This window comes from Physella acuta, unplaced genomic scaffold, assembly GCF_028476545.2.
Source record: "Physella acuta isolate Inbredline_101_S28 unplaced genomic scaffold, ASM2847654v3 ptg000523l, whole genome shotgun sequence".
NCBI classification, from domain to species: Eukaryota; Metazoa; Mollusca; class Gastropoda; family Physidae; genus Physella; species Physella acuta.
The window spans coordinates 63685-91458 of NW_026732042.1; the positions used below are offsets into that span (position 1 = coordinate 63685).

The 27774-nt window shown below is 33.6% G+C and overlaps 1 protein-coding gene across 1 annotated transcript; it reads left to right on the forward strand.

Annotated features, from left to right (window-relative positions):
• LOC131945093 (alpha-2-macroglobulin) lies at positions 1–27774 on the forward strand. Its single transcript, XM_059306081.1, has 35 exons — positions 1–323; positions 858–1047; positions 1497–1665; positions 1966–2036; positions 2299–2427; positions 2804–2843; positions 3269–3356; positions 4154–4391; positions 5189–5431; positions 6025–6213; positions 6843–7001; positions 7166–7228; positions 8132–8320; positions 9441–9590; positions 10143–10280; positions 10934–10982; positions 12104–12238; positions 12441–12549; positions 12790–12907; positions 13577–13696; positions 14168–14284; positions 14762–14899; positions 15407–15578; positions 16057–16245; positions 18352–18433; positions 19283–19463; positions 19901–20002; positions 20368–20545; positions 20948–21186; positions 21650–21811; positions 22341–22409; positions 22786–22946; positions 23646–23820; positions 25416–25521; positions 27481–27774. Exons 1-35 carry the CDS (start codon positions 211–213, stop codon positions 27666–27668), a joined length of 4959 nt encoding a protein of 1652 aa, XP_059162064.1. The 5' UTR covers positions 1–210; the 3' UTR covers positions 27669–27774.

Below are 27774 nucleotides of genomic sequence, written 5' to 3' on the forward strand. Positions count from 1 at the left end.
ATGTAAAATTAATTTTATCAGTTGAGGTCATGTAGAAAAAATGGCGGAAAGAAGTTATTTCTCATCCTTTTTAAAGTGTTTCATATATTTCTTTTATTGACGGCATCAATTGTCTTGAAAATTAAAATGTTAATTGGCTCTAACTTTTTGAGACGGTTGTGCTAATACAAAAATTCTAGGAGTGGATTTTTAATATCGTTTAAATTAATCATGTATGCCATTGTTTTTATATTGACATTGTTTGTGCCAGCATCAGTAGGCCAGGTGGGGATTGACCACTGTCTAGTTGATAATGTTGCGGGATGTGGCCTTGGCCGACCCCCGTAAGTATAGCACCATCTGTTTTTATTTTTACACATGAAAAGTTTAGCTATCAACTGAACTAACATTGATTAATTCACTCACAGGAATTAGAGATTTTCTAAAGCCAATATTGTGTTACTTCCTGATTATTATTTTTTTAGAAAATTTAAACTTTATAAGAAAATATAGGGCTTTCTTTTAATTTTTATACATTATTTTAAATTAAATGATTGTTTTATTTTTTTAACCAGCTAAATTTTTATAATAATCATTTGTTTGAATAACATCTCTTCATAGCTGCATCTCACAGACTATAAAAAATATTTATATATTCTTGTAGAAAGTTTATCATAATGCCTCAAAATGTTTTTTATTTTTAACTAAAATTTGTAATTTAAATTCTAAATCTTAAGACAATTTTTTAAAAAGTATTTCACAAATTATTAAACAGCCTTGTATACATGTCATTTAAATCAACGGACTTGAAAATACTAAAGCCTAAAATAAAATTTCTGGTAAAAAAAACTATATTACATTTTATGATAATCTTTCAGCATTTACATGATTATGGCGCCCAGGAGGATCAGAGCAGATCAGGTGTTCCAGGTGTTTGCTACCATCTTGCGCATGGAATATGGAGAAAATGCAATCAACGTTCGCATATCTGTTCTCCAAGGGGATAGAGAATATGCAAGTAGTGTGTTAAAGTTTGAGCGCCCTTCCAGTCGACTCATGCAACTAAAGGTGAGCCGTTATTTAAAATTTTCAAGTTTTTAGCAAAATGTTAACATCTCACATCATCTGTTCATGCCCAAGACACATGGGGCAGATGAAGTAAAGTTCATCTGTTTCAATTTAAAACAAAAACGTCAAGGCCATTTACTACCTTAACTTAAGTGTACTTTATCCTCAGAGTTCGATTTAGTCACAGTCAATTAATAATTTTCCACTATGATGAATCTTTTTAGATTATTGGTAGTAAGATAAATATATAACTGGCTAATGTCAACGCTAACCTTATCCCAAACCCTAACCCAAGTCCAACAGTAGCCGTAACCCTAATTTATGACCCCAACACTGAACCTGAAATTACAACCCAACACACTTTATGTCAGAAGAGTCCATTGTTAGACACTAGTACTACCAATACTCCCATTCCTGTAATGTGTGATTTGTATTTGTCACTCTTGAAGATGCCAACAAATGCAGAGTTTGGCAAGTACAGGTTAAGGGTTGAAGGTCAACTGGATGAGAGAGTGAGTGGAAATGTGTTTTTCAATGAGACGGACATTGAGTTTACACCCAAACACGCCTCAGTTTTTATACAGATGAGCAAGCCTATTTACAAGCAAGAACAAATGGGTAAAACATGATTGCATACATTTTTTTTTCATTTGCTGATATTCTATGTAAATTTAAAATTGTTTTAAAGGTCCTCCATTAGCAAATAAAAATTGCTTATAAAAAATTAAAGAAAAAAAAACAGCTTTTGCGAAAGATAGTTTGTTAAAATTTACAAAAGTATAAAAAAATGTATCTTAAAAATATACTTTTTGATATACCACATCAATAATTGCATTGATTCAACTACTAAATGGTATATAAGTAAGTAAGCTAAACTAGCACATTGAAATAGGTCAATTAATATTTTTTTTAAAACAGTTCATTTCAGAGTGATACCAGTCCGTCCTGACTTAATGCCCAAGTATGGAAATCTCATTATTTATGTGGAGGTAAGTCTGGTCCTATAAAAGATGTAAATAAGTTATTTTTGTGTAAGAAGAGGCGATCAAGTTGTGGGTTATTTAATCAGTCAACAAAACTTCAAAACTTCACAATCCATAAACAATGATGGAGGATCTTCTATAATCCATTATATTACATAAGAATCCAGACATTTAAAAAATATTTTGAGAATCAATGATTGATGAATTCATATCTCCAATAGATAATTTACTATATTACACCAGAATATTTTTTAAACATGTATTTCAGGACCCAACAGGTGTGGCTGTGAAAAGATGGCAGAGTTTACAAACCAACGCAGGAGGAATTGTCAGTGAAAGTTTCCAGCTGTCTGACCAGCCCAACTACGGGACATGGAATATTCGTGTGGATGGTTTTGTTAGTTTTCTTCTTTATTCTTCTTCATTCTTAATTCTAGTATTGGAAGGAATTCCCTTCAAAACAATTAAGTATTTTACATGTCAATTTGTTATGCACCGGTTAGTAGTTATTTGTTTCAATTTCATTTAAAATTTTTTTTTCTTATTATTGCACAATATGGTTTTGTAAGACAAGCATATAATGTATATTTGGCTTAAAATTATAAAAATATTCAATTAGGCTACATTTTTCATTTCAGATTTACAATAATCAATTATCAGAGCTAATATAAACATATTAAAATTCAATTCAAAAGAAGGTTGTCGAAACAGTTATTTAATTTATATTTTATGTTACTAGTTTACAGATAGGTTAAATTTTATATTGTTTACAGGGATTTACTTACAGAAGGCCATTTATTGTTGAAGAATTTTGTGAGTATTTATATTATTTATTAGCTATTGAAGTATATTTGATAATTCAGAAAAAATAACATTAAGTATAAAATGTTTAATGTTTTGTTAATAATGTCAAAATAAATGAAAAATAGAATAGTGAATGAATTATTTCCCTTTAAACTGCAGGTTTAAACAAAATTGGCTTATCTAAAGATTTTAGAGTATCTAGAGTGAAGTGGGTTTTTTTTCAACACCTAGATCTAGTATTATTAAGTAGCATTAACAATCAAGTGGGGGTATTACCAGTAAGAAAGTTACCTATTGTTTTTTACTTTCTCTGGGTAACTAAATTGATACTATTTAGATATGCTGGATTATAACTTGGGCATTTGACTTAGTTTTTAATGTACTGCATGGATCTGCTTTTTGTTGAGTGAAAGTGTAATGTATTTTTATCCTAGGGGAGCCTCGATTTGATGTTAATGTTTCTGTGCCAGCATATGTAATGGATAATGCTACAACAGTGATTCATGGTGTTGTTCTAGCAAAGTGGGTGATCTCTCTTTTTTGTATTTTTGTTAGCTGTTTATTTTTTAGTTTATTTTTTTTATCTTGTATTTTGTTAGATAAATGTTCAGAAATGTTAAACACGATTGAGAAATTATAATGTATCAATTAATTAAATTTTGTTTTTTTTAAAAACTTACTCTTACATCTAACTTTTATTACTGACCAAACAACCCAATAAATAAATTGTTAAAAAAATAATTGTGAATTATTGCCCCTTGATTTAAAAAAATCGTACAAATATTAATTATTACCCCTTGGTTTTATAAAAGTTCATAATTTATAAAACAAATTATTAATTTTTGCCATTGGTTTCAAAAAAAAAATTCTCATTTTAAAATTATAAGTCACAGCAGCCTAGTAAAAATTCTAAAAACGAGCTGACCCGCGGCGTATCATACGCCGCTATTTAGTTGTTTTATTTTCTACTTTTCAGTAATTCATAATTTGTGAATTCGACAGTACCAATGCTGCCATTGAAAATATTTGCTTTAAAACACTAACCCCCCCCCCTTTCCCCCAACCCCCACCCTACACCCCCCCCTAATAGCCGTCAACAAACCCGTCTCTACGATTTGTAAACATTTAGAGTGAACCACAGCTCACCAGATCATGTGGGGGTGGGGTGGGGGTGGTAGTGATAGTGATAGAGAGGAAGAGAAGGGACTGCAAAGGCGCACTTGCAGCTTGTTTTCTAACGGCTCCCAGAAGAGAATTATATATATAGATACACTAACAACTGTGTAATAGTGTGTAATACTTTAATTATTAATCTATAGCCACACAAGTGGACGCCCCTGCGTGGGCAATGCATCCCTCACAGCTTTCTTCATCCCGAGGGAGGAGATATGGAATGCCACCAGGGGCTGGGAGAAACCTTATCACGATGCCATGAATAATCCAAACAAACAGCATTCAGGGGTGCCGCTAGAGGTGCCCTCGTACAGAGAGATGAGAAACATACCTGTACAGGACTACCACTTGTACTTTGCTTATGAGTACAGGTTTGTCAACTATGTAAGTAAATATTGTTGAATATAGCTTCGGAAAACTATGTAAGACCACGTTTACATTTACGACATGTGTGCTATCCACGTGTAGGAAAAAAAACTCGGTAATGAAATAACATTTTCAAGTTGAAATGTCAAATAAATTTTACATGGCTTAAGGTTAATGAATATTCTTCAGTTCAAAGGTTGAATAGATTTTTACATGGATTAAAGATAACAAATTTTCTTCAGTTCAAAGGTTGAATAGATTTTTACATGGATTAAAGATAACAAATTTTCTTCAGTTCAAAGGTTGAATAGATTTTTACATGGATTAAAGATAACCAAATTTTCTTCATTTCAAAGGTCATCTCTCTTCTTTCTTCTTCTTCGTTCTTAATTATTAGTGTTGAAGGGGACCTAGATTTATCTGCCAGTGGGTTTGAACTAGAGACTTTGTTCAAATTTATCAACCATGAGCTTTTTGCCAACTTGACAGCGCCTCCAACACAATTAAGCGTTACGTGTCAACTGGTTATGCGCCATTGAGGCCATTGACTCCAATTTCAGCCTGCTTTTCTTTTTTGGATTTGCTTCCATAGCCTTTGTCCAACCAAGAACAAACTACAAGGCAGCAGTTGTTTAATTTTGGAGTTGTCTCTCCTAGAAGAGTGGCTGTCCCCAGCTAATGAGCCTCATCTGCCTGAGGGTTTGAACTCGAGACTTTTCGGTTTAGCAACCATGAGCTTTACCAACTCGACCACGCCGACCCCTGGGTCAAAGGTCAGATTTTACATGGATTAAAGATAATAATAATTTTTTCAGTTCAAAGGTCGAATAGATTTTACATGGACAAAGGATGAGCTGATGGAGATAGCCAAAAGAGGTGGGGAAACCACATCCCTGGTCAATGCTGAAATCGTCTTCTTTGCCAACATCACGGACTGGTACTCTGGGCTCAACAGGACTGGCTGGGCTGGAACTCTCCTGTTTGACAACGAGGTCAGCCTCAAGTGGGTTGGGGGGAACATCAGGACATTCAAGCCCGGCTCCACACTGAGGGTTCAGGTAAATGGAATCTATTCTGTTCTTTAAGATGATCAGTTGTAAATTAATTGATGAAAAGATTTATTTCAAGTCGGGTATTTAAGAAAAGCCCTGTTGTTATATTATTTAATACTTTTTTATTATTACGAAACTTGTTTAATTAATAACAAGAAATTGTTCAGGTAAACTGTTTAGAAATATTTTATTTTTATTTAAAAGTTAGAAAAGTTTCAATAGCAGAAGTAAAAATAGTTAAATATAAATAATGGTGTTCTGTTTCAATTTTTATATATCATTTTTTTAGTAAAATTTTACACCAATATTAAACTATAAAATTGCTTTCATACATTTTAGTCTAAAGCACTTGTAACCCAATTTTCACAGCTACTTGTTAACAAGCCAAGCTTGCACCATCTGCTAGTTTCAGAAATTTAGATTGTCATTTCATATTTAACAGACCAAACAGTTTGACAATAACTCAAAACAATAAAAAAAATAATTATCAAAATTATCTGTTTATACACCAATACTAGCACAATTTTTCCAGGTTTTTTCAAAGAAAAATAATATTAATGATAAAATAAAGCACATTTTGCTAACTCTTATTTTGTTAGGTGGCTGTTTCTCAATATGATGGCAGACCAGTGACCAACGGTGGGTCAGTGACCATTGTCCCCACTGTGTCCAGTATGGGCAGCCAGCTGGACATGTCTGCCAACAGCCCACAGACCAGGACTGTCATAGATGGCATTGCACAGTTTGATCTATTTTTAGGTTTCCACGTGACGAGGTTTTCAATCACTGTGAGTGTCAGGGTTGAGGGTTTTATGTTTGAGCTATGGGGTTGGGAGGGATGGAGTGGCCTAGTGGTAGAGAGCTAGGCTGTTAACCAGTCAGTCTTGAGTTAGAATCTGGGTTCAAGTCAGTAGACCATCCCTGAGTCCACCCAGTTCTGATGGGTACCTCTTAAGTCACTTTAGGGAAAGTAAAGGCATAGTGCTGACCACACTATCCCTTCATATGCCGTTGGATGATGGTCAAAGTAGAAGACTTGACATCTAATGCAATAGTTTACACTTAGTAGGTCATGTGCCTAAGGATGGCAGGGGGGGTGAGTGGGGTTTTGGTTATTTAGTAGAGGGCTTCAGGTCTAGGATGGGGGAATGGACATGAGGCTTTGGTCATATTGTAACTGTGCGGGGGGGGGGGGGTTCTTGATGGATGACATCTAAAGGGGAAGACGTTTGCACTTGGTAGGTCATGTGCTTTACATTTAAGGTTTACAATCTAGGATTTAGGGTGAAACTGTTCATACAGTAGAGGGCTTGATATCTTTGGGGTTGGTTGTGACTTGTCAGGCTGATGTTATGTTATGTCTCATTGAATTATTGAATGCTGTATTCATCAGTTGTTTTTGTTTTCATCTAACCAGGCCTCCTATCATGACCCCCGTGAAACACTTTCCTTGAAGACCATGGTAAACCCCAACTTTGTCAACAGCAATACAAAAACCATTCAGATGCTGGGTACCAAATATTACTCACCTACAAATACTTATATATCTGTGTCTACCTCAACCTTTGACCCTCAGGTACTATATATTTCAGTCCATACTAAATTTTTTAAAACTTTTACTTATAGGACTTAACCATTAAAATAAAAAAAAAAATGATTATGTATTATAACTAAAATAATCTCTACTAAAGTAAAAAAAAATAGGTTATTTGAAATATCTTTGTTTTTTTTTATTTGTAGGTTAATGAGTACATGGTTTTTCATGTTACAGTCAGCCATTTTGTTCCAAAAATTTTTTATCAGGTGAAGAATTTTTTAATCTATCAGTTATTTTTCTTTGTTTATTTATTTATAAATTGCTCATTCTTTTAGCTTGTTAAAGAAGTTCGGGATTTTAAATATATTTTGATAAGTTTTTTTTAAAACCATTCATTTAAAATTAAATTCACTGTTAGTTTATACAGTGGCGTAGCGAGGTCGGGTGTCACCCGGTGTGACACTTAATGGTGTCACCCCCCAGAGGCGCAGCGACGCTTCCCAGGGACAAACTTTTGATTTGCACCCCCCGTCAAACTTTCGATTTGCACCCCCTTCAAAGTTTTCTCTATATATTTTGCTATTTTTTGCCTTGGTGTCACCCCCCTAAATGGTGTAACCCGGTGTGGTCCGCACCCCCTGCCCCCCCCCCCCTCGCTACACCTCTGAGTTTATTTATATTGTTATTACATCTATGATGACTTCTTTTAAGGCAACATTGCATATTTTATATAGGTTATTTAGGATCATTAACCCTTATAATAATTTTTCACAATCAAACTATATATTGTTGTATAAATAAATTGAGGTTAAACAATGTTCTATAAGTTAGAGCTGTGGAGATATTATAAATTTATCAGAATGTGGACATAATTTGATTCCAACATAAATTACAATTTTTTTCAAGATTCCAGATTAAATTGTTTTTACAAAATTAACAGAATTAACCCAAGTTAATTTCAAGTTTTAACTTTCTTTTGTAAAATTCTCAGAATATAATCCCTTTTTGAGTTTTCAGGATTGACCATTTTGTCTAATTTCCTGAACTAACCCCCTTTCATCAAGTTCCATAACCAACCCCTTTATTCAAATATCTAGAGTAACCTCACTTTTACAAAGTTTCCTATAATGTAACATCTCAAGCCTTCTATGACTTGTAATGTTCCCCAGGTTGTGGCACAGAGTAATGTTATCATAGGTGACGAGCTGGAGATGACCTCCAGACAGAAAACTTTCTCCATATCCCTGTCTAGAGAGATGGTCCCCACAGCTCGTCTTGTTGTCTACTTCCTGAGGGAGCCGGAGGAAATCGTGTCAGATGTGCTCAGCTTTTTTGTTAACGGCACCCGTCAGAATCAGGTAAAAGTAAAAAAAAAAAATTAAGTTCCCTTTTGAATCTTAGCATATGAAGGTATAGTATGGTCAGCAGTGTGGGGCCAAGCATGTTTTATATCTTGAACCCAAATTCCAACTCAAGACTTTCGGGTTAGCAGTTGTATGTTCTACAATTGGACCATGCCATCCTATAACCACACTGTCCTAGAATCAAATAGTTGGTCAATAAATTTGACTTTTTTTTTGCAATTAAAAATGTGCCTTATTATTAGGTAACTTATGTTTTTATTAATCGTCTAAGTAGCATTTTGCAGTGGTGTGGGGGTGCTTAGTCACAAAATGGTAATTTAAATAGAGAGTTGTTTATTTATTTTTTTGCTGTGGGGATTATACAGTACAATAATAATTTCAAACAGTTTTGGACTATTCTCCCCCCCCCCCCTTCCATGCACATCATCACACTAAATGTCAGAGCTCCACCACAAATTGATAAATTAATATCACAAATCAACCCCCCCCCAAAAAAAAAGATTTGCAAGTTTTTTTAAAAATAATTACTAATTGCTATTTGATACAGAAACTTGTAGCAAATCTGTAGCTTAAGTACTGTGACCTATTTTTATTGCAACTTACAAAAAAAAAAAGGACAGCTAAAACTCAGTTTAATTTAAAAAAAGCTTCTGGCATATCAAATCACACAACGCGATTCCATGAGAAATGATCACAAAGATATCATGGACAAAATATCTCAGACAAAATATCTCATGGCTAAAAAATTATATCTTTTGTGTTGAGATATTTTGTCTGGGATATTTTGTCTGAGACCTTTCGTCCTGAGATCATTTGTCCTGAGATCATTTGTCCTGAGATCATTTGTCCTGAGATCATTTGTCCTGAGATCATTTGTCCTGAGATCATTTGTCCTGAGATCATTTGTCCTGAGATCATTTGTCTGAGACCTTTCGTCCTTAGATCATTTGTCCTGAGATCATTTTCCCTGTCACCAATGTAACATGTAACCTGAAACTTATCATGTGTTCAACAAATAAGGAACTTATTATGTATGTAAATAATAAGGAACTTGTTGCCTAAAACGTATCGTGTATGTATATAATAAGGAACTTGTTTATCAAACATCTCTCAGGTCTCTTTGGGGATCAACCAAGGAAAAGATTTCACCAGGAACACCATAGAGTTCAATGCTAAAGCTGACCCAGGGTCCTATGTGGCCTTCAGTGGCATGTTGCTGGACCTGTACAGTCGGGGCATGAGTGATGGCATTACAGAGAATAAAGTAAGAGTTTCTAAGGCAGTGGTTCTTTACCTGTGTGTTCAGTCTCAGGGGTTAGGTGGAGGTCAAGACACATCTGACTCATACGATTCATGATTAGATTTTGTCAGTGTGGATGATAGAACTGTTAAGAAGTGTTCAGTGTATGCGCATCTGAAACTGGTGGGGTTTGATACCTCCAAAATGATTAAGAACCACTATTCTAATGTAAATTTATAAATTTAAACCAGTTTTAAATATTTAATGAATTAGGCTTTGGGGTCTAGATGAGTTCTAAAGGTTTGCTTCTGTAATGGTTTTGTGTAATATTGTACATGTTTTTTTGTAGTTTTGTATATTTTGTGTAGTCTAGCAGTATAAAAAACTTAGAGGACTTGAAAATACAAACAATTTAACATGGATGACTTTAAAATTATTGTGCTTTCAACTTTTAATATTGGTATCTGAACATTAAAATTTCAATGTTTGAAAAAGGATACTCATATATAGTCGTTATTACCATTATTGTGTTACAATCTTTAAAACTAAAATTGACACCAAACATGTCTGAAACAGCTGATTGATGAACTTTTGACCTACGATGAGCTAGCCAACAGCAGCTACAGACACCTGTGGAGGGTGAGTGACACAGATTACGAGTACAGGTTCTTTCACGGCACCGACTACGGCATTGATGCTAACACCACACTGCTGGTAAGTTTTTTCATCTTTTTGTCTCTTGTAAATCTTTTAATCTTTTTGTCTCCATCCTTAGTTTTTTGGTATTTTACCTTCGACTAATTATTTTAAAAAGGGACGGTGTGGTTGGGTAGTAGAGCTAATGACTGATAAAGTCTCTAGTTTTGATACTGGCTTGAGTCTGTTTTACATCCTTATCCACCCAGTTCTGATGGGTACCTAACTCTTGTTAGGGAACAAAGGCGTCTGGGCATAGTACTGACCAAGCTATTCCTTCATATGCTGAGGTCTCTCAAGCAGATGAACTCTACTTCATCTGTCCCATGTGTCTTGGGCACGAACGGGAAATGATGATGATGTTATATATCTAGATCATTATAACAGGTGGACTCTATTTTATCTGCCCCATGTATCTTAGGCATGAACTGGAAAAGATGATGATATATTTAAAAATAAAAAAATATACACATTTCTTTTTGAGACCACCTTGAGCACTGCAAAAGAAAATTTTCCACTCTAATAGTTATCTAAGAAAAATTTATATTAAGAATTTATATCTTATTGAACTATATAAATCCAATTATAAATTGACTTTGTTACACTGCATTTACAATGAAGTCTTGATAAAACATGTTTTGTAATTGCTTGAAATAAATCTCATCCAACAGAGTGCTGGGCTACTGGTTTTGACCGATGCTGATGTCATCAGACTACCAAGTGAGTAAATTAAAAACTTACATGTTTTTTTTTATAAGGAATAAAACAAAACTTATGGCAAATTAACTTGCTCCAGTTTCAGATATACCACTAGAACAGGTTTTTTTTCCTTTGTTATCCAGTTATAAAGTTTGTAAATTAAGCAATGTTAGACAGTTTTTTGTTGTGGTGACATTTACATTACGGCGAGTTACCCTCTTGAAACTAGAGCAGATGAAGTAGACCTCGTCATATGAAGGGGTAGTTTGGTCGGCTGCCTTTACTTACCATAACTTGCATCAGGTACCCATAAGAGCTGGGTAGACTCAGAGACTTCCTACAGACTCAAACCCAGGATTTGAACTCAAGATGTTTGTGTTAGTAGTGGTTAGCTCTACAATCCAACCACGCTGTTTTTGCCATGTGTCTGATGGCCCTTAAAGCAGATAAGTTTAACCTAAACACATAAAGACACTATTGCCAGCCACATTTACTTTCTCCAACTAGAGACAGGTACCAATTAGATTGAGATCTGGAACTGAACTCAAGTGTTTTTGCTGGCCAATTGTGTAGCTTTTTTAAAATACCAGGCAAAGAATGGGAACTAGCATACTGTTAAATCAGTGTTTTGAAGAATTTTTGGTCCCAAACCCACAATAATTTAGCAAAATTCAAACAGAAAATTAAATAGCTTCAAGTTTAAAAACATATTTACTATTTGATTTGTACTTTAAAAAAAAACTGGACTACAAATACACCAATTTTTATTTATTTAGGAAAATTAAACTAATTTTAAAAAATAGCAGTACAGGATAGGCCATTTACTGTATTAAAATTATTTCACTTTCAGCAATTAGGTTACTTGTTGCTTTATGATTATATTCTGTTATATAAATCAGAATCCATGACGTTGGCCCTAATTTGTTATTTACAGGACTGCATGTTATTGAATTAATCATAAGCCCTGTCCTTAGGTTTAATTTTGCTTTAATGGATTAGCTTGCAGGTTAAATAAATCAGATAAATCTCTGGGTGGACTCAGGGATGTCCTCCAGTCACATCAGATAAATCTCTGCTCTTAATTTTTTTTTCAAATTTTCTTTCAAAAGTGGAACAAATCTCAAACTTTCTCTTTATACCAGATCAAAATTCCTGTAACCAGGCCATCGGGCAGTATCCATGTTTCTCTGGGATTGAGTCTGAGTGCTTCACCACAGAACAGAGGTGCAATGGTCAGTTTGATGGCTGTCCCAACGATGGAGCTGATGAATGGGGCTGTAAGTCTATCTACTGTCCAGTTTTTTTTTTCTGTTAAATTTAATTAAAATCTCCCCTACCCCCATCACACTTTTTAAAGTTCTTTTTATAAGGTTTTAGGTTTGTAAGTCTAAAATAAATCTCCATTTCAATGCAAACAATTTCTCGGGGTAAACTGTTATTGGTATTTAAACCCAAGAATGTTTTGTTATTTGTTGGCAGGTAGCTATGAGGAAAAAAATTACCTTTTTAAATCACCAATGGAGAGAGTCAGCAGGGTGATGCGTTACTATGACAACAGCTCTTGGGCCTGGCAGGAAATCTTTGTCAAGTATTTACATCATTAACCATTGATTAATAAATTGGTTTTCATATTCTCTCTTTTTGTAAATATTATAAAATTTATACATAGCCTATAAATATATATATATATATATATATATATATATATATATATATATATATATATATATATATATATATATATATATATATATATATAAGTAAATAATTAAATTAATTAATTAAAAAAAATATATGCATGCTGCAGTAATAATTCTTTCTTTATCAGACCAGATGGTCGAGTTGATTTCCGTGTAGAGGTACCCAAGTACCCACTGACCTGGGTCATCAATGGCATCTCTATCAGTCAGGAACTTGGCTTGGGTATCATGCAAAGGCCAGTCAGGGTAGGTTAATTGATATATTAGATCTGCTAGTTATCAAGTAATGTTCCTCTTTAGACTTAGCGATCCATTTGGGCAGATGAAGTAGAGTTCATGTGTTTCTTGAATTTGTATATGAAGGGATGGTGTGGTCAGTCCAGCTGCCTTTATTTTTGCTAATGTAAGTCAGGTACATTAGCAAAAGTTGAGTGGACACAGGGACGTCCTATAGACACAAGCCTGAACATAGATCTGAATTCAAGACCTTTGGACTCGTAGTCAAATGCTCTAAGTCAGAGTTTCTTCCAGGCATCTCTTAGCGCCCCGAATGAAATGGAATTTATATAGAAAATATATACTTTTAACAGTGTCTGCCCCTCTCCCCAGAAATTTTAGTCCTCCCCCCCTGAAAAGTTAAGGTGCCCCCCCCCCCCCCCCCCCCCCTGGAGTTAAAAGTCTAGAAGAAACACTGCTCTAAGTAAAGCACTGCCTCTAAGTAAAATGTAAACAAAGTTTACTGGGCTATCGATAATCAAAGGGAGACAAGTATCATCAAAGATACATATAACAATAATTATTAGTCATTAGTTGATGCAAAGTATGAAAAATACTGTTTTATAAAGTGGACCAAACAATTCCACCAAAGTAAATTTATTTAACTTCTGACATAAAGATCATTGTTGTTTTGGATAGTATGATGCAACAAGGGCCATGTACATTCAAGTGGAGCATCCTAAATATATTGTGTGGGGAGAACAGGTTGGGGTGAGGGTGACAGTCTTCAACAACTGGCATGAGGATGATTACATGGAGGTAACATTACATTTGTGTCCATGAAAAATTTACTCTTAGTTTCATCACATGCTACATAAACAATTTATTCATAAATGTACAAAGTTTATGATGCACAAAAATATGTTATTTAGGTAGGAATATTAGCCATGAATATTTTATAATTAAAATAAATTAGTTTGTAAAAATGAATTTTTTAGCCAACTTGGATGTCTTGAATTTATAAAACTAAAATATAGATGAAATATTTAGTTTGGTTATTTTTATGCAAATGTCTAGGACAATTAATTTGATGAACAGACACAATTTTTTCTTTTTTCATGTTGCTAGAAATTTTACCTTTCAAGGTTTTTTTTTTACATTTTAAAAAAAAAATCTGGCCAGTTGATTTTTTTTATCAATCACCAACCTCGGTATTTACAATTTTTTATTTATTAAGATGAATACATTTTATTATAGAAATTTACTTAATGAGCGATCTAATTGTGTTAGGTTCTGGTGACAATGCATGCTGGTGAAGACACAGAATTCGTCACAGTTGGAGAAATGGGCTATGTGACCTCATACTCTCCCACCACTCATAAAGGAGATCACCAAACTATAGTCTTTGTAAGTAGGGGGGGGGGACTAACAAGTTATAGTAAGTAGGGGGACTAACAAATTATAGTCTTTGTAAGTAGGGGGACTAATAAGTTATAGTCTTTGTAAGTAGGGTTACTAACCAGCTATATTCTTTGTAAGTTTTGGAATACTAAACCTTAGTCTTTGTAAGTATGTGTTCATAAGCTGTAGATTATATTCCAATATTAGAAGGGGACCATCAAATAACTTTTATGGCAATTACCAGACTATCCAGACTATAGTTCCTATAAGTTAGGCTATTCTTGTACATACAATTTTAATAGTATTTTTACAAAGCAGAAACATGAATTTTTTTTTCAAAATTCTGGTTAAAAATAAGTTAATATGGAATCCAATTTTTTTTGCACACTTATTTTTTTAAAAGAATGAATCATTTTTTCCATTTATTTTGCAAGTACTGTTTACATTGTGATTTAGGAATTAAATTCTGTCTTGTATCTGCAGCTTGAGCCAGGTGACTCCCAGGATATCTACATGCCCATAGTTCCAGCCAAGACTTTTAGAAAAGATAAACTGACCTTCCGCGTCTCTGCCACCTCCTTTATGGTGAAAGATGAATATGTTGGAGAAATGTATGTGAAGGTGGGTCAAGATATCATTGTAGCATCATTATTGTTACTGTTGGGGTTTAGAAATATACATGAAGGTGGGTCACAAGATTAATTTATCATAATTTTGGTTACTGTTTGGAATCAAATTATTTGTGAAAAATTGTTGCATGTAGAATAATATAATAAAAATTTAAGAATAATGACATGGCTCTTATTAGACAAAGTCTAGGCTGTTTTGAAAACTAAGAAGTTTATACAATATTCATAGATAAGAAGTACTTTTAAAAAATACTTTAATAAATTGAAGATAAAGTTCAGACATGAAGAAAAAATGAAAAAGAAAAAGTGAAAGACTAATGAAGACATAATGAAGGTATAGCTGTTTCAAAATTAAGGTACATCCAAGAAGCTATAAAGAAAATATAGCAAGAGTACAGGTGCAAATGTTTACAATACCATGATTTCACAATAATTACATGTTTTTCAAGATTCTCATCTTATCTAATTACATATCCCGTGCCTGCTATTTTCTCACCAGCCTAATGGGGTCCAGAATTACTTCCACACCCCCTACCTGATAGATCTGATCAGATACCCCTCCATTGACATACCCCAGTTTAAGGTCAATGTGCCGGAGTATTTTCGCAAGCCAGAATACAGACTCAATCTGTATGTTCCCCAGTCTCCAAAAGGAATGAACACCGTTTTTGGTAATGAGAATTCTTTTTCATTTAAAAAAAACCCTACATTTTAATACTTTAAAATGATTTTAATTCATTTTATGCTATAGGACAGTTGGATCTATACAATTATTTTTTAAATTAAAATTATTTTTTTTAATACTGGAGCAACCATGTAATTTAACAATTTGAATTTTGCCTGTAAAATCATTTATTTTACTTAAAAATATTTTTGAAAAAATAAACTGTGATATTTTTTAATTACTTTGATTCATTCTATGCAAACTAGGCTATATAATTTGTTGGTCTAAATATAAGGGCCATTCATTTTTCATTTTTTTAAAAATATAGCTGAACAAATGCAGTTTTTAGATCACAATTTTTAAAAATAGTAGGCACTATTTATGATTGCCCAGTTGTTATAATATTTAACAAGATCATAACCATCTTAAAACTAAAGTTTACAATCAACATAAACTGATACTTTTTTTCTATTCCTAATTACAAGGTGATGTGGTCACTCCCGGATTCTTTGAGGATTATCTCAATGCAGAAAATATTCTGTACAGGCCCTATGGTAGTGGGGAGATGGTGACCTTCAACTTTGCCTACAATCTGCTGGCTCTCCTGTTTATGAGGTCATCCAACCAGCTGGAGATGGGGCAGACAAAGAGGGTTTTGAGAGAGATGAATATTGGTAAGGGACATAAATCAGTTATAGGGGTGTGAGTTGGCAATTAAGGGGAGGCTATAAGTTAATGGTAAGAGAGATAAATCAATTAAAGGGGTGGGAGTTGGCAATTAAGGGGAGGCTATATATGGTAAGGGAGATAAATCAATTAAAGGGGTGGGAGTTGGCAATTAAGGGGAGGCTGTAAGTTAATGGTAAGAGAGATAAATCAATTAAAGGGGTGGGAGTTGGCAATTAAGGGGAGGCTATATATGGTAAGGGAGATAAATCAATTAAAGGGGTGGGAGTTGGCAATTAAGGGGAGGCTATATATGGTAAGGGAGATAAATCAATTAAAGGGGTGGGAGTTGGCAATTAAGGGGAGGCTATATATGGTAAGTGAGATAAATCAGTTATAGGGGTGGGGGTTGGCAATTAAGGAGAGGCTATAAGTTAATGGTAAGAGAGATAAATCAATTAAAGGGGTGGGAGTTGGCAATTAAGGGGAGGCTATATATTGTAAGGGAGATAAATCAATTAAAGGGGTGGGAGTTGGCAATTAAGGGGAGGCTATATATGGTAAGGGAGATAAATCAATTAAAGGGGTGGGAGTTGGCAATTAAGGGGAGGCTATATATGGTAAGGGAGATAAATCAATTAAAGGGGTGGGAGTTGGCAATTAAGGGGAGGCTATATATGGTAAGTGAGATAAATCAGTTATAGGGGTGGGGGTTGGCAATTAAGGAGAGGCTATAAGTTAATGGTAAGAGAGATAAATCAATTAAAGGGGTGGGAGTTGGCAATTAAGGGGAGGCTATATATTGTAAGGGAGATAAATCAATTAAAGGGGTGGGAGTTGGCAATTAAGGGGAGGCTATATATTGTAAGGGAGATAAATCAATTAAAGGGGTGGGAGTTGGCAATTAAGGGGAGGCTATATATGGTAAGGGAGATAAATCAATTAAAGGGGTGGGAGTTGGCAATTAAGGGGAGGCTATATATGGTAAGGGAGATAAATCAATTAAAGGGGTGGGAGTTGGCAATTAAGGGGAGGCTATATATGGTAAGTGAGATAAATCAGTTATAGGGGTGGGGGTTGGCAATTAAGGAGAGGCTATAAGTTAATGGTAAGAGAGATAAATCAATTAAAGGGGTGGGAGTTGGCAATTAAGGGGAGGCTATATATTGTAAGGGAGATAAATCAATTAAAGGGGTGGGAGTTGGCAATTAAGGGGAGGCTATATATGGTAAGGGAGATAAACATTTAAAGGTGTGGGAGTTGGCAATTAAGGGGAGGCTATATATGGTAAGGGAGATAAATCAATTAAAGGGGTGGGAGTTGGCAATTAAGGGGAGGCTATATATGGTAAGTGAGATAAATCAGTTATAGGGGTGGGGGTTGGCAATTAAGGAGAGGCTATAAGTTAATGGTAAGAGAGATAAATCAATTAAAGGGGTGGGAGTTGGCAATTAAGGGGAGGCTATATATGGTAAGGGAGATAAATCAATTAAAGGGGTGGGAGTTGGCAATTAAGGGGAGGCTATATATTGTAAGGGAGATAAATCAATTAAAGGGGTGGGAGTTGGCAATTAAGGGGAGGCTATATATGGTAAGGGAGATAAATCAATTAAAGGGGTGGGAGTTGGCAATTAAGGGGAGACTATATATGGTAAGAGAGATAAATCAAATATAGGGGTGGGAGTTGGCAATTAAGGGGAGACTATATATTACTGATAAGGGAGATAAATCAATTAAATGGAGGCCAATGAGATCTTTGTGTAGGCTAGATGTAATTAGGAAGGAAGGCCAATTAGCTACAGGGAAGCTATACAGATCTTAAGTGTTGGTTAATTAATAAAGGAGTCAATTTTGTTTAGGGACAGTTAATTAGATGCAGGCTAGGTGCTATTGGTAAGAGAGGCAAGTCAGTTAAAGGGAAGCTAATCAAGAATTTCAGAAAAAAAACATTTGATATAAGGAGTAAATTTTAAATGTCCAGAAAATTTATGAGACCAAAATTTTTCAGTACCATTTAACCAAGGACATAAACTAAGCACAGTATAAATACACCTCGTTATTGTGTTGGTTGAATATTTAAAAAATACTCCCCCCCCCTCCGATTGCTCTTTCAGCGTTGCAGAGAATGCTGGGCTACATGAACGCGGCTGACGGATCTTTTAGAATGTTCAGGGATGATGAACACTCTAGCTTGTGGTAACATTAAATTAGTGGGTCTGTTAGGACTGTGAGGATATTAATGCAACTAGCCAAACATCCATACAAACAATCACTTGATAGGATGCTATGCTTAGTCTGAAGTTTATTCTCACATAGTCATTTGGATGATTTACATCAACTAAACATCTTTCTTGTTCAGAGACGTATGCCAGACTTCTTTGATCACCTTGTTGAGGCAACCTCTTTCTCACAACACCTAGACTGAACTCAGACTTTCGATTCAAACACTGTAGACTTAACTGTAACTTCTTTCCTACTCATCAACCTAGATAAACTTCCTCTTACTATAAGCACCTAGACAAAAAGTAAATTAACCTTTTTCTCCACAGCAACACAAAATGTTAGAGTCTTACATATAGTGTCATGGTTCTATTTTATACATTAGTACCAATATATGAGGATGGCATGGCCTAGCAGTAGAGAGTTAGACTGCTAACCCGAGAGTCTCGAGTTCAAATCTGGGTTCAAATCAGTGGAATGTCCAGGAGTCCACCCAGCTCTGATGGGTACCTAACTTACGTTAGGGAATCAAAGGTGGCTGGGCATAGTGCTGACTACACTATCCGTTCATATGCAGAGGTCAATGAATCAGATGAACTCTACTTCATCTGCCCCATGTGTCTTGGGCACAAACGGGATTAAGAAGAAGAAGTACCAATATACATTTGCACTAAAATACCATAATAAAACACATCATAACATGGTCCATTTAAAAAAAAAAGTAACCAGACTCCTTTTTTTTCCATTATTTAAATAAAAGTTGCTAGTGCTATAATATTTAGTTATATATTAAAAAAATGTACCCTCAATTTTTCTATAATGCAGGTTGACAGCTTTTGTTGGAAAAAATCTGGCTAAGGCAGGGGATGTGGGGGACTGGGAACAGGACCTGTACATACCCCAGGTGTTTGTCAGTAAAATTGTCAACTACATCTGTAGCAGACAGAACACAACCACTGGAGCTTTTGAACCTTCTGAGCATGAGATTGCCTATGACAGGAAGATGGTAAATCTTTTGTGTTTGATGATTATAATTAAACCCCAAGTCAGTTGAGAATAAGGCTGTCCCAAAAAACATAGGGATTTGAACTTGAGGCAGGGGCTGCATTGAAGGGCTTAGGACAGATAACTCTGGTGATATGCAGTTGGTGGCTCACGGATGGAAAATGATGATGATGGATATTATTGTCTGTTTTTTAATACATATATTTTGTAAATTGTAAAAGTTTTTTTGTGTTACAACAGATTGGCTGGGACTTAAATTTTTTATCTATAAGTAGGCCTATCAACATATTTTGTTTGTATGATTGAAGCAAGTGATTTTAAAAAATTAAAATTAAATATTTCACCAAAAGATAAAAAAACAACTAAAAAAACCTTACATTTTCTTTACAATGACCCAATATTTCAATAATTTACCATCTTTTGTTATTTTTTCACCAGGCGTCATTGAAAGATATGAAGTCCAGTGTCATGACAACGCACACAATCCCACTAACAGCTTATGTGCTTATAGCTCTCTATGAGATGACTGACTTCACAAAGGTGAGAGCTTAAAGGGAGTTAACTACAAATGAAAATACTGAGAATGTTCTTGATGTTAGAACTAATGGGAGCTAATCACAGGATTAAAGTATTTCAAGATGTTAGGACTTGTTAGAAATCATTATGAAATGAATAATATAAATAATTACAAATTAATAGCTTATATAATTGTTTAGAGAGTATTTGGCATGAGAAGTAAATCTTGAATTTTCTTGATACAAATTAGAAGAGGGTTGACTGGAAAGTATAAGTATTTATAAACACAATAGATGCTTAATTAACATATGTATATCACACATTACCTAATTAAAGCAGCATCTAGTCTTTTGGTTAAACTTGCTAACTTTTACCACCTTTGTGTGCAGGGCACAGTTCCATGTCTGGAGACCGCTAAAAGAAATGCAGCAAACTTCCTGCAGCGGCAGAGGAACCAGCTGGGTCAGGATGACATTTTCTTCATGGCCATCACAGCTTACGCCCTGTCCCTGAGCTCCACTAGCCACAGCATTGTCAATGACCTCTGGCGCCTGAAGCGGAATGACTGTAAGTCAGATAAAAGTCATCACATTGGTGTGGTTGATACTGATTTTTTTTAAAAAATACAAAGCATATACTTGTTAGTTTTTAAAATATGTTTTGAGAATTTTAAATCTTTATTTAATTAATTGCTTTTTCTCTTTTATTCAAGAGTGAGGAATTTTTTTTAAATCATAAAGCCTTTATTCTTAAATTAGCTTGTTGCCAGATTTTTAAACATACATTTAGATTTAGTTTATTTATGTGTCAAAATTGAAAAAAAAAAAAAATCAGATTTGACTAACAATTGTGTATTGAATATTAAAGAAGCTACTTTCTTTTTAAAGTTTATATTATATGAATATACTTGCCAGATTTTTAAACCTTTTCAAGTTAAATTTCATATTCTGGTATTAACTCAACACACAGCTGACTTCACTTACTTTGCTGACCAACTGGTGTATGAGAACCCCACTGCTATACAAAACAATGTAAGGTACCTCATGCCCAGGCAAGAACTTCTCAATGATGCCTACGCTGTTCAGGCCACGGCCTATGCCCTGATGGCCCACATCATGGCGGACAGGGACAGCAAGATAGAGAGGGACATGAGCATGGCCTGGATAAACACCATGAGAAATTCTTTTGGAGGATTTTCATCCACACAGGCAAGGCAGTTTGGTTTGATTAGAATAAATTCAATCACATAAATTTTAACATCAAGAAAATACTGCTGCATCAATTTTACATCCGTAAAAATGTGGTTTCAACAAACCCATGGCTTTGCACCTTGATTTTTTTGGGTAATACACTTGCATCTTTTTTCATGTTTATTATTTTTATAATTTATATTGCTATTCCAACTTAAATAAAAGCCATCTAGATTATTTTCTATATAAATATCCAAGGTTAAGTTGAAAGCATTGCAGTTGTTATTTATAAATATATCTGCTCTAGACTTTGGTAATTTGCATGTTTTTAATGATAAAATACTCTATCTTTATACAAAAGCAAACACAAACAAGAAATAAAGTACCTTCCCTTTGAAGAATATGAACTTCCTAAGTTATTATTATGAATTTGAATTTTTTATAAACTGGAATAACATGTAATAAATAATGTGAATTGCAGGATACTATTGTTGCCATGGAAGCACTATGGAGATACACCTTACAGGATTTCAACAGAAATGAGTTTGATCTGTCAGTTGTTTTAGAGTCCATGGGCTCGGCAGGCTGGCAGTCAGTGATCCAGGTTGCCCAGAATAGTTTCACTGACCTGCGCAGAATATTTGTAAGCAGTATTGGATGTTTATCATCATTTTTCATTAAGTATAATACATATATATCACTCTTGAGATGCAGGGTTTCTCTACATTATAAGTAAAACAATATCATTATTCCATGAAAGGGGTCTTCTATCCCCATCATCTTCTGACACAAAAAAACAGACCCCTTTCCCTACCCTATTAATAGGATGTCACACTTTATCTACACTATCCCTCCCCTCTCTAAACGGCAACATTTTTACAAATGTGTTTTATTTTACCAATCATAAATAAGGTGGACCAGCATTAGGTATTCAACGTTTATTACAGTTTTTGAAAAAGTGTAAAAAACCTCTGTGCAATTTGATATTAGTTAATTATATTACCAGATTTTTAAAGTGCTGCACACCAACAAAGTTATTCATTTTAAAAAGTTTGTTTTTAAAATTCTTTTTTATTTAATAATAAACATGTAATTCCACATATGTGATACCTGTAACACTCTAAGACTCAATATATCAGATAACTGTAACTCTCTAATGTTCATTTTGCTAGTTGCCAATGGATGGAGTGTACGGTTTTGTTATCCCAACAGCTCAAGGTGTTGGTCGTGCCATGCTACAGGTTGTACAATCATTTTTTGTTTTGTTTTTATAAAATAGAGATTTAAGAAATGTTGGAAATTACAGAAAATTTATTTGTTTTAAATTATGTTTCCTGCGGGTTTTTTAAAAATTTGAGATGAATAAATTTTAGCTGACATTTTATAATTTAATCAGTGAAAACTCAATCGCAACAGAATAACAAATTTTAATTATAGTTTAATTACTATAAGTTTTAAAAATCTGCATGATAAGCTTCATATTTCTGTTTTTTGTTAAACTTTTCTAGTTAGTTATTCATAAAAAAGTTCTGAGAACATATTTTACATTCATTAATGAAGTTTGAAAAGAATATCTGTGTTTCCTATCAACTTTCATGACAGTTGTAACTTTTCCAGTTGACTGTCACTGCTAACGTTGAGTATGAAGAACTGATGAAAACACAGCAGCACTACGACAATAAACCGGATGAGGATCTGATCCAGTTTTTTGATGTGCAGATACAGACCAGCTGGTCAGGACGCAACGACTCCATCATGCTCTTTACTTCCTGTGTCAGGTGAAGGTCAAGAGCTAAGAATCATGAGCTTTAAGCTCTCTGAGTTGTAGCTAGACTAATTGATGGAAGCATGATACTTAATGTACAAAACCTTAACATTAATTATTTATAGATAGAACATTGTAAAGAAACATGATTTTTTAATCTATAATAAATATAGAACAATTAAAATCAGTTCCTTGAAAATTTAAATTATCTGAGTTGTTGATAGACTAATTGTTGAAAACATGATACTTAATGTACAAAACCTTAACAAAACTTATTTATAGATAGAACATTGTAAAGAAACATGATTTTTTAATCTATAATAAATGTAAGTAGAATAATAAAAATCACTTCCTTGAAAATTTAAATTCTCTGAGTTGTAGATAGACTGATTGATGGAATTAGGATATTTAATCTACAAAACTTTAACAAGACTTATGTATAGCTAGAACATTATATAGTAAAGTGATTTTTTAAATCTATAAAACATATAGTTAGAACAATGTGTACCCTCGTTCACTCCGTACAACAACATACACGTCAACACACCCGGCCTCGCGTCTCACTACATGCTACATACACACACGCAGTGACCCGTTCCACGTATTCACCTTTCATACACATTACATCACCACAATATTCTTAAAATTTTACTTTTATCTGCTCATTTATTCAATAAAAATGACTGACCCTGACATCCTCTGTCTGCTCCAGCTGGCTGTACACAGAGAGAAGTTTGACCTCTGGCCTAGCTGTCCTTGAAGTGGACATCCCCACAGGTTTCATTGTCATGAACGACACACTCAGGTCCTACGTCAGGTCTAGGGTGGTGCCCAACCTCAAGCGAGCTGAGTTTTACGGTCGGAAGGTTGTCTTCTACTTTGATTATGTGAGTTTCTTGTTACAATACAAAGGTTGTCTTCTACTTTGATTATGTGAGTTGATTGTTACAATATGAAGGTTGTCTTCCACTTTGATTATGTGAGTTGATTGTTACAATATGAAGGTTGTCTTCTAATTTGTGTGAGTCCATTGTTACAATATGAAGGTTGTCTTCTACTTTGATTATGTGAGTCCATAGTTACAATACAAAGGTTGTCTACTACTTTGATTATGTGAGTCCATAGTTACAATACAAAGGTTGTCTTCCACTTTGATTATGTGAGTTGATTGTTACAATATGAAGGTTGTCTTCTAATTTGTGTGAGTAAATTGTTACAATATGAAGGTTGTCTTCTACTTTGATTATGTGAGTCCATAGTTACAATACAAAGGTTGTCTTCTACTTTGATTATGTGAGTCCATAGTTACAATACAAAGGTTGTCTTCTACTTTGATTATGTGAGTTGTTACAATATGAAGGTTGTCTTCTACTTTGATTATGTGAGTTGTTACAATATGAAGGTTGTCTTCTACTTTGATTATGTGAGTTGATCGTTACAATATGAAGGTTGTCTTCTACTTTGATTATGTGAGTTGATTGTTACAATATGAAGGTTGTCTTCTACTTTGATTATGTGAGTTGTTACAATATGAAGGTTGTCTTCTACTTTGATTATGTGAGTTGTTACAATATGAAGGTTGTCTTCTACTTTGATTATGTGAGTTGTTACAATATGAAGGTTGTCTTCTACTTTGATTATGTGAGTTGATTGTTACAATATGAAGGTTGTCTTCTACTTTTACTAAGTGAGTCCATTGTTACAATACAAAGGTTGTCTTCTACTTTGATTATGTGAGTTGATTGTTACAATATGAAGGTTGTCTTCTACTTTGATTATGTGAGTTGATTGTTACAATACAAATGTTGTCTTCTTATTTGATTATGTGAGTCCATTGTTACAATATGAAGGTTGTGTTGTCTTCTACTTTGATTATGTGAGTCCATTATTACAATACAAATGTTGTCTTCTACCTTTATTGTGTGAGTTTATTTTTGCAATACGAAGGGTAACTTATGCTTTATGTGTACTATGTGAATTTTTTGTTATGATACAAGGGTAATTTATGCTTTATGTTACTATGTGAGATTATTGTAATGACACAAAGTTTGACTTCTGCTTTATGTGTACTATGTGAGTACATTGAATACATAAGTTTTCTGTTTTACTTGTATGTGTTTAATCTTTTACACAGAGGGAAAAAATATTTGTATTTTTAAAATCAACACATTTATCCTGAAATTTTTTAGGCTACTGTCAAATTATTTTTCAATAATCAAGTTTTTTCAATTGAGATATTTCATATTATTAAAATATATAAATAAAAAAGTTTTTGTATGATATAATTTTGTTTTTTTACAAATTTCAATAAAATTTTTATTTTTGATAATCTATAAATACATATTAATAAAAAAAATAATAATTTAATAACTTGCATGCGATGTTATGAATAATTTTAATAGATGCTTTTAAAAAGTTTATATAAATTCAATTAAAACAAGCAAAAAACTTGACAAAAATTTCACTGTCTTTTAACTTTCAGCTGGATCAAAGTAAAACCTGTGTTGACTTTAGAGGTGACCGGTGGTATCCCATTGCAAACACTACCAGAGAACATAGGATTAGAGTTTATGATTATTATGAGCCAGGTATGAGGAAACATAAAAATATTTTTATCTATTTAATTTTTAAAGTTTATATTATACACAATATGATGAATTAGTTGCCAAAGTCCTGATTTAGAAATTTTACACATTAAATTGGAAAAAGAGATGCTACACTTTTAATGTTATTTTAGAAGTAATTTATTAATAGTATACATTATTCATTGTTTACTAAAATATTTCACTTAGTTATTACATTTTTCAGTATTTTTAGATATACACAACTAAAAACTTTGTCTCCCTCTTTTTTTTACTTTCTCGTATATACGTAGTATAGAGAAAGTATTGTAATCGTGCAAAAAAAAAAAATCGAGATTTTTACAAATCTCGACGTTTTACACCTCACTGATACGGAAAAACATAATTTTGCAATCTTGTCCGTATGTCTGTGTGTGTGTGTGTCTGTGTGTCTGTCCGTGTGTAAACACGATAACTTGAGTACCGTTACAGCTAGGTTGATGAAATTTCATATATAAGTATTTTATCAAAATCGTAGATCCGTATCAACTTTTGAGCGATTTCCGATAACCGGAAGTGGTACTTTTCCTACTTTGAATTTTTTAAAAGCCTATAACTTGAGTACTATTTCAGATAGATAAATGAAATTTCACATGTAAGTAAAAGATCTAATTCTCTACCTTCTGTTAAATTTTGAGTAATTTCCGTTGACTGGAAGTAGTAATTTACGCTACTTCCGATTTCTCAAAAAACTAATGTAAATTTTAAAAGTACTAATAATATTGCGCACTAATATGCGCTTTTTTTATTTGCGTTCACTTGGTGTGCAATTAATTTGTCTACGAGATTTTATTCTATTTTTAAAACTTTAAGTATTTATAAACCGGGAGTGATCTCCCCTAAACTTTCTCGAATATTCTTATATAAAATAACAGGGGATGGAAACTCGGGCTATAGACATGATTTTTAATCCATTTTAAATACTTAAAGTTTTAAAAATAGAATAAAATCTCGTAGACAAATTAATTGCACACCAAGTGAACGCAAATAAAAAAAGCGCATATTAGTGCGCAATATTATTAGTACTTTTAAAATTTACATTAGTTTTTTGAGAAATCGGAAGTAGCGTAAATTACTACTTCCAGTCAACGGAAATTACTCAAAATTTAACAGAAGGTAGAGAATTAGATCTTTTACTTACATGTGAAATTTCATTTATCTATCTGAAATAGTACTCAAGTTATAGGCTTTTAAAAAATTCAAAGTAGGAAAAGTACCACTTCCGGTTATCGGAAATCGCTCAAAAGTTGATACGGATCTACGATTTTGATAAAATACTTATATATGAAATTTCATCAACCTAGCTGTAACGGTACTCAAGTTATCGTGTTTACACACGGACAGACACACAGACACACACACACACAGACATACGGACAAGATTGCAAAATTATGTTTTTCCGTATCAGTGAGGTGTAAAACGTCGAGATTTGTAAAAATCTCGATTTTTTTTTTTTGCACGATTACAATACTTTCTCTATACTACGTATATACGAGAAAGTAAAAATGGATTAAAAATCATGTCTATAGCCCGAGTTTCCATCCCCTGTTATTTTATATAAGAATATTCGAGAAAGTTTAGGGGAGATCACTCCCGGTTTATTTAAAGCTTGAATTTTCTCAATAGATAAATCCATGTAGGTTTTAAAAAGGAAGGGAGACAAATCTTTATTCTATATATATATCTATAATAATTGGAAGTGTAATATCTAATTGAAATATTCTAGTTGTTTCCCTGACCAGTTAAAATTTTAAATAATAGTAATAATAAAGGAAATAATACTTACAACTAAATTTACATCCCAAATAATTACATGATATTCAAGAGATAGATTTAAAATAAAATTACCTATAACTTTCTAATACCCAAAACTGTCCCTTTCATATTAAACTGTGTTCACGTTTGTATTCTCTCCCCTTGTCCAGGTATGCACAGGACCAGGTTATACACAGTGCAGAACCTTTTCCTGATGAACATCTGTTTTGTATGTGGGTCCTACCAGTGTCCTTACTGTCCATACTTCAACGCAGCATACGTGGCCAGGGCCAGTCTAGGCTTATGTTTGTTGGTGATTGTCTTGTCATTGTTACATAGAGCATTTCACATTACGTGATTTTTTCCCCCCTCACATTTTATGATTTAATGTTGTCTACAGTTTCATACAGTATTTCATTAAAATTTTTATTTCCACATTTTATTGTTTATAGTAACATAGAGCA

Excerpts from the sequence above, each read along its gene's own strand:
- LOC131945093 (XM_059306081.1), top strand. The coding sequence starts at position 211 with ATGTATGCCATTGTTTTTATATTGACATTGTTTGTGCCAGCATCAGTA. Across the intron at positions 12,550-12,789 it reads TGGCAGGAAATCTTTGTCAA|ACCAGATGGTCGAGTTGATT; the intron begins GTATTTACATCA and ends TTTCTTTATCAG. Across the intron at positions 14,900-15,406 it reads TTGGAGAAATGTATGTGAAG|CCTAATGGGGTCCAGAATTA; the intron begins GTGGGTCAAGAT and ends TTTTCTCACCAG.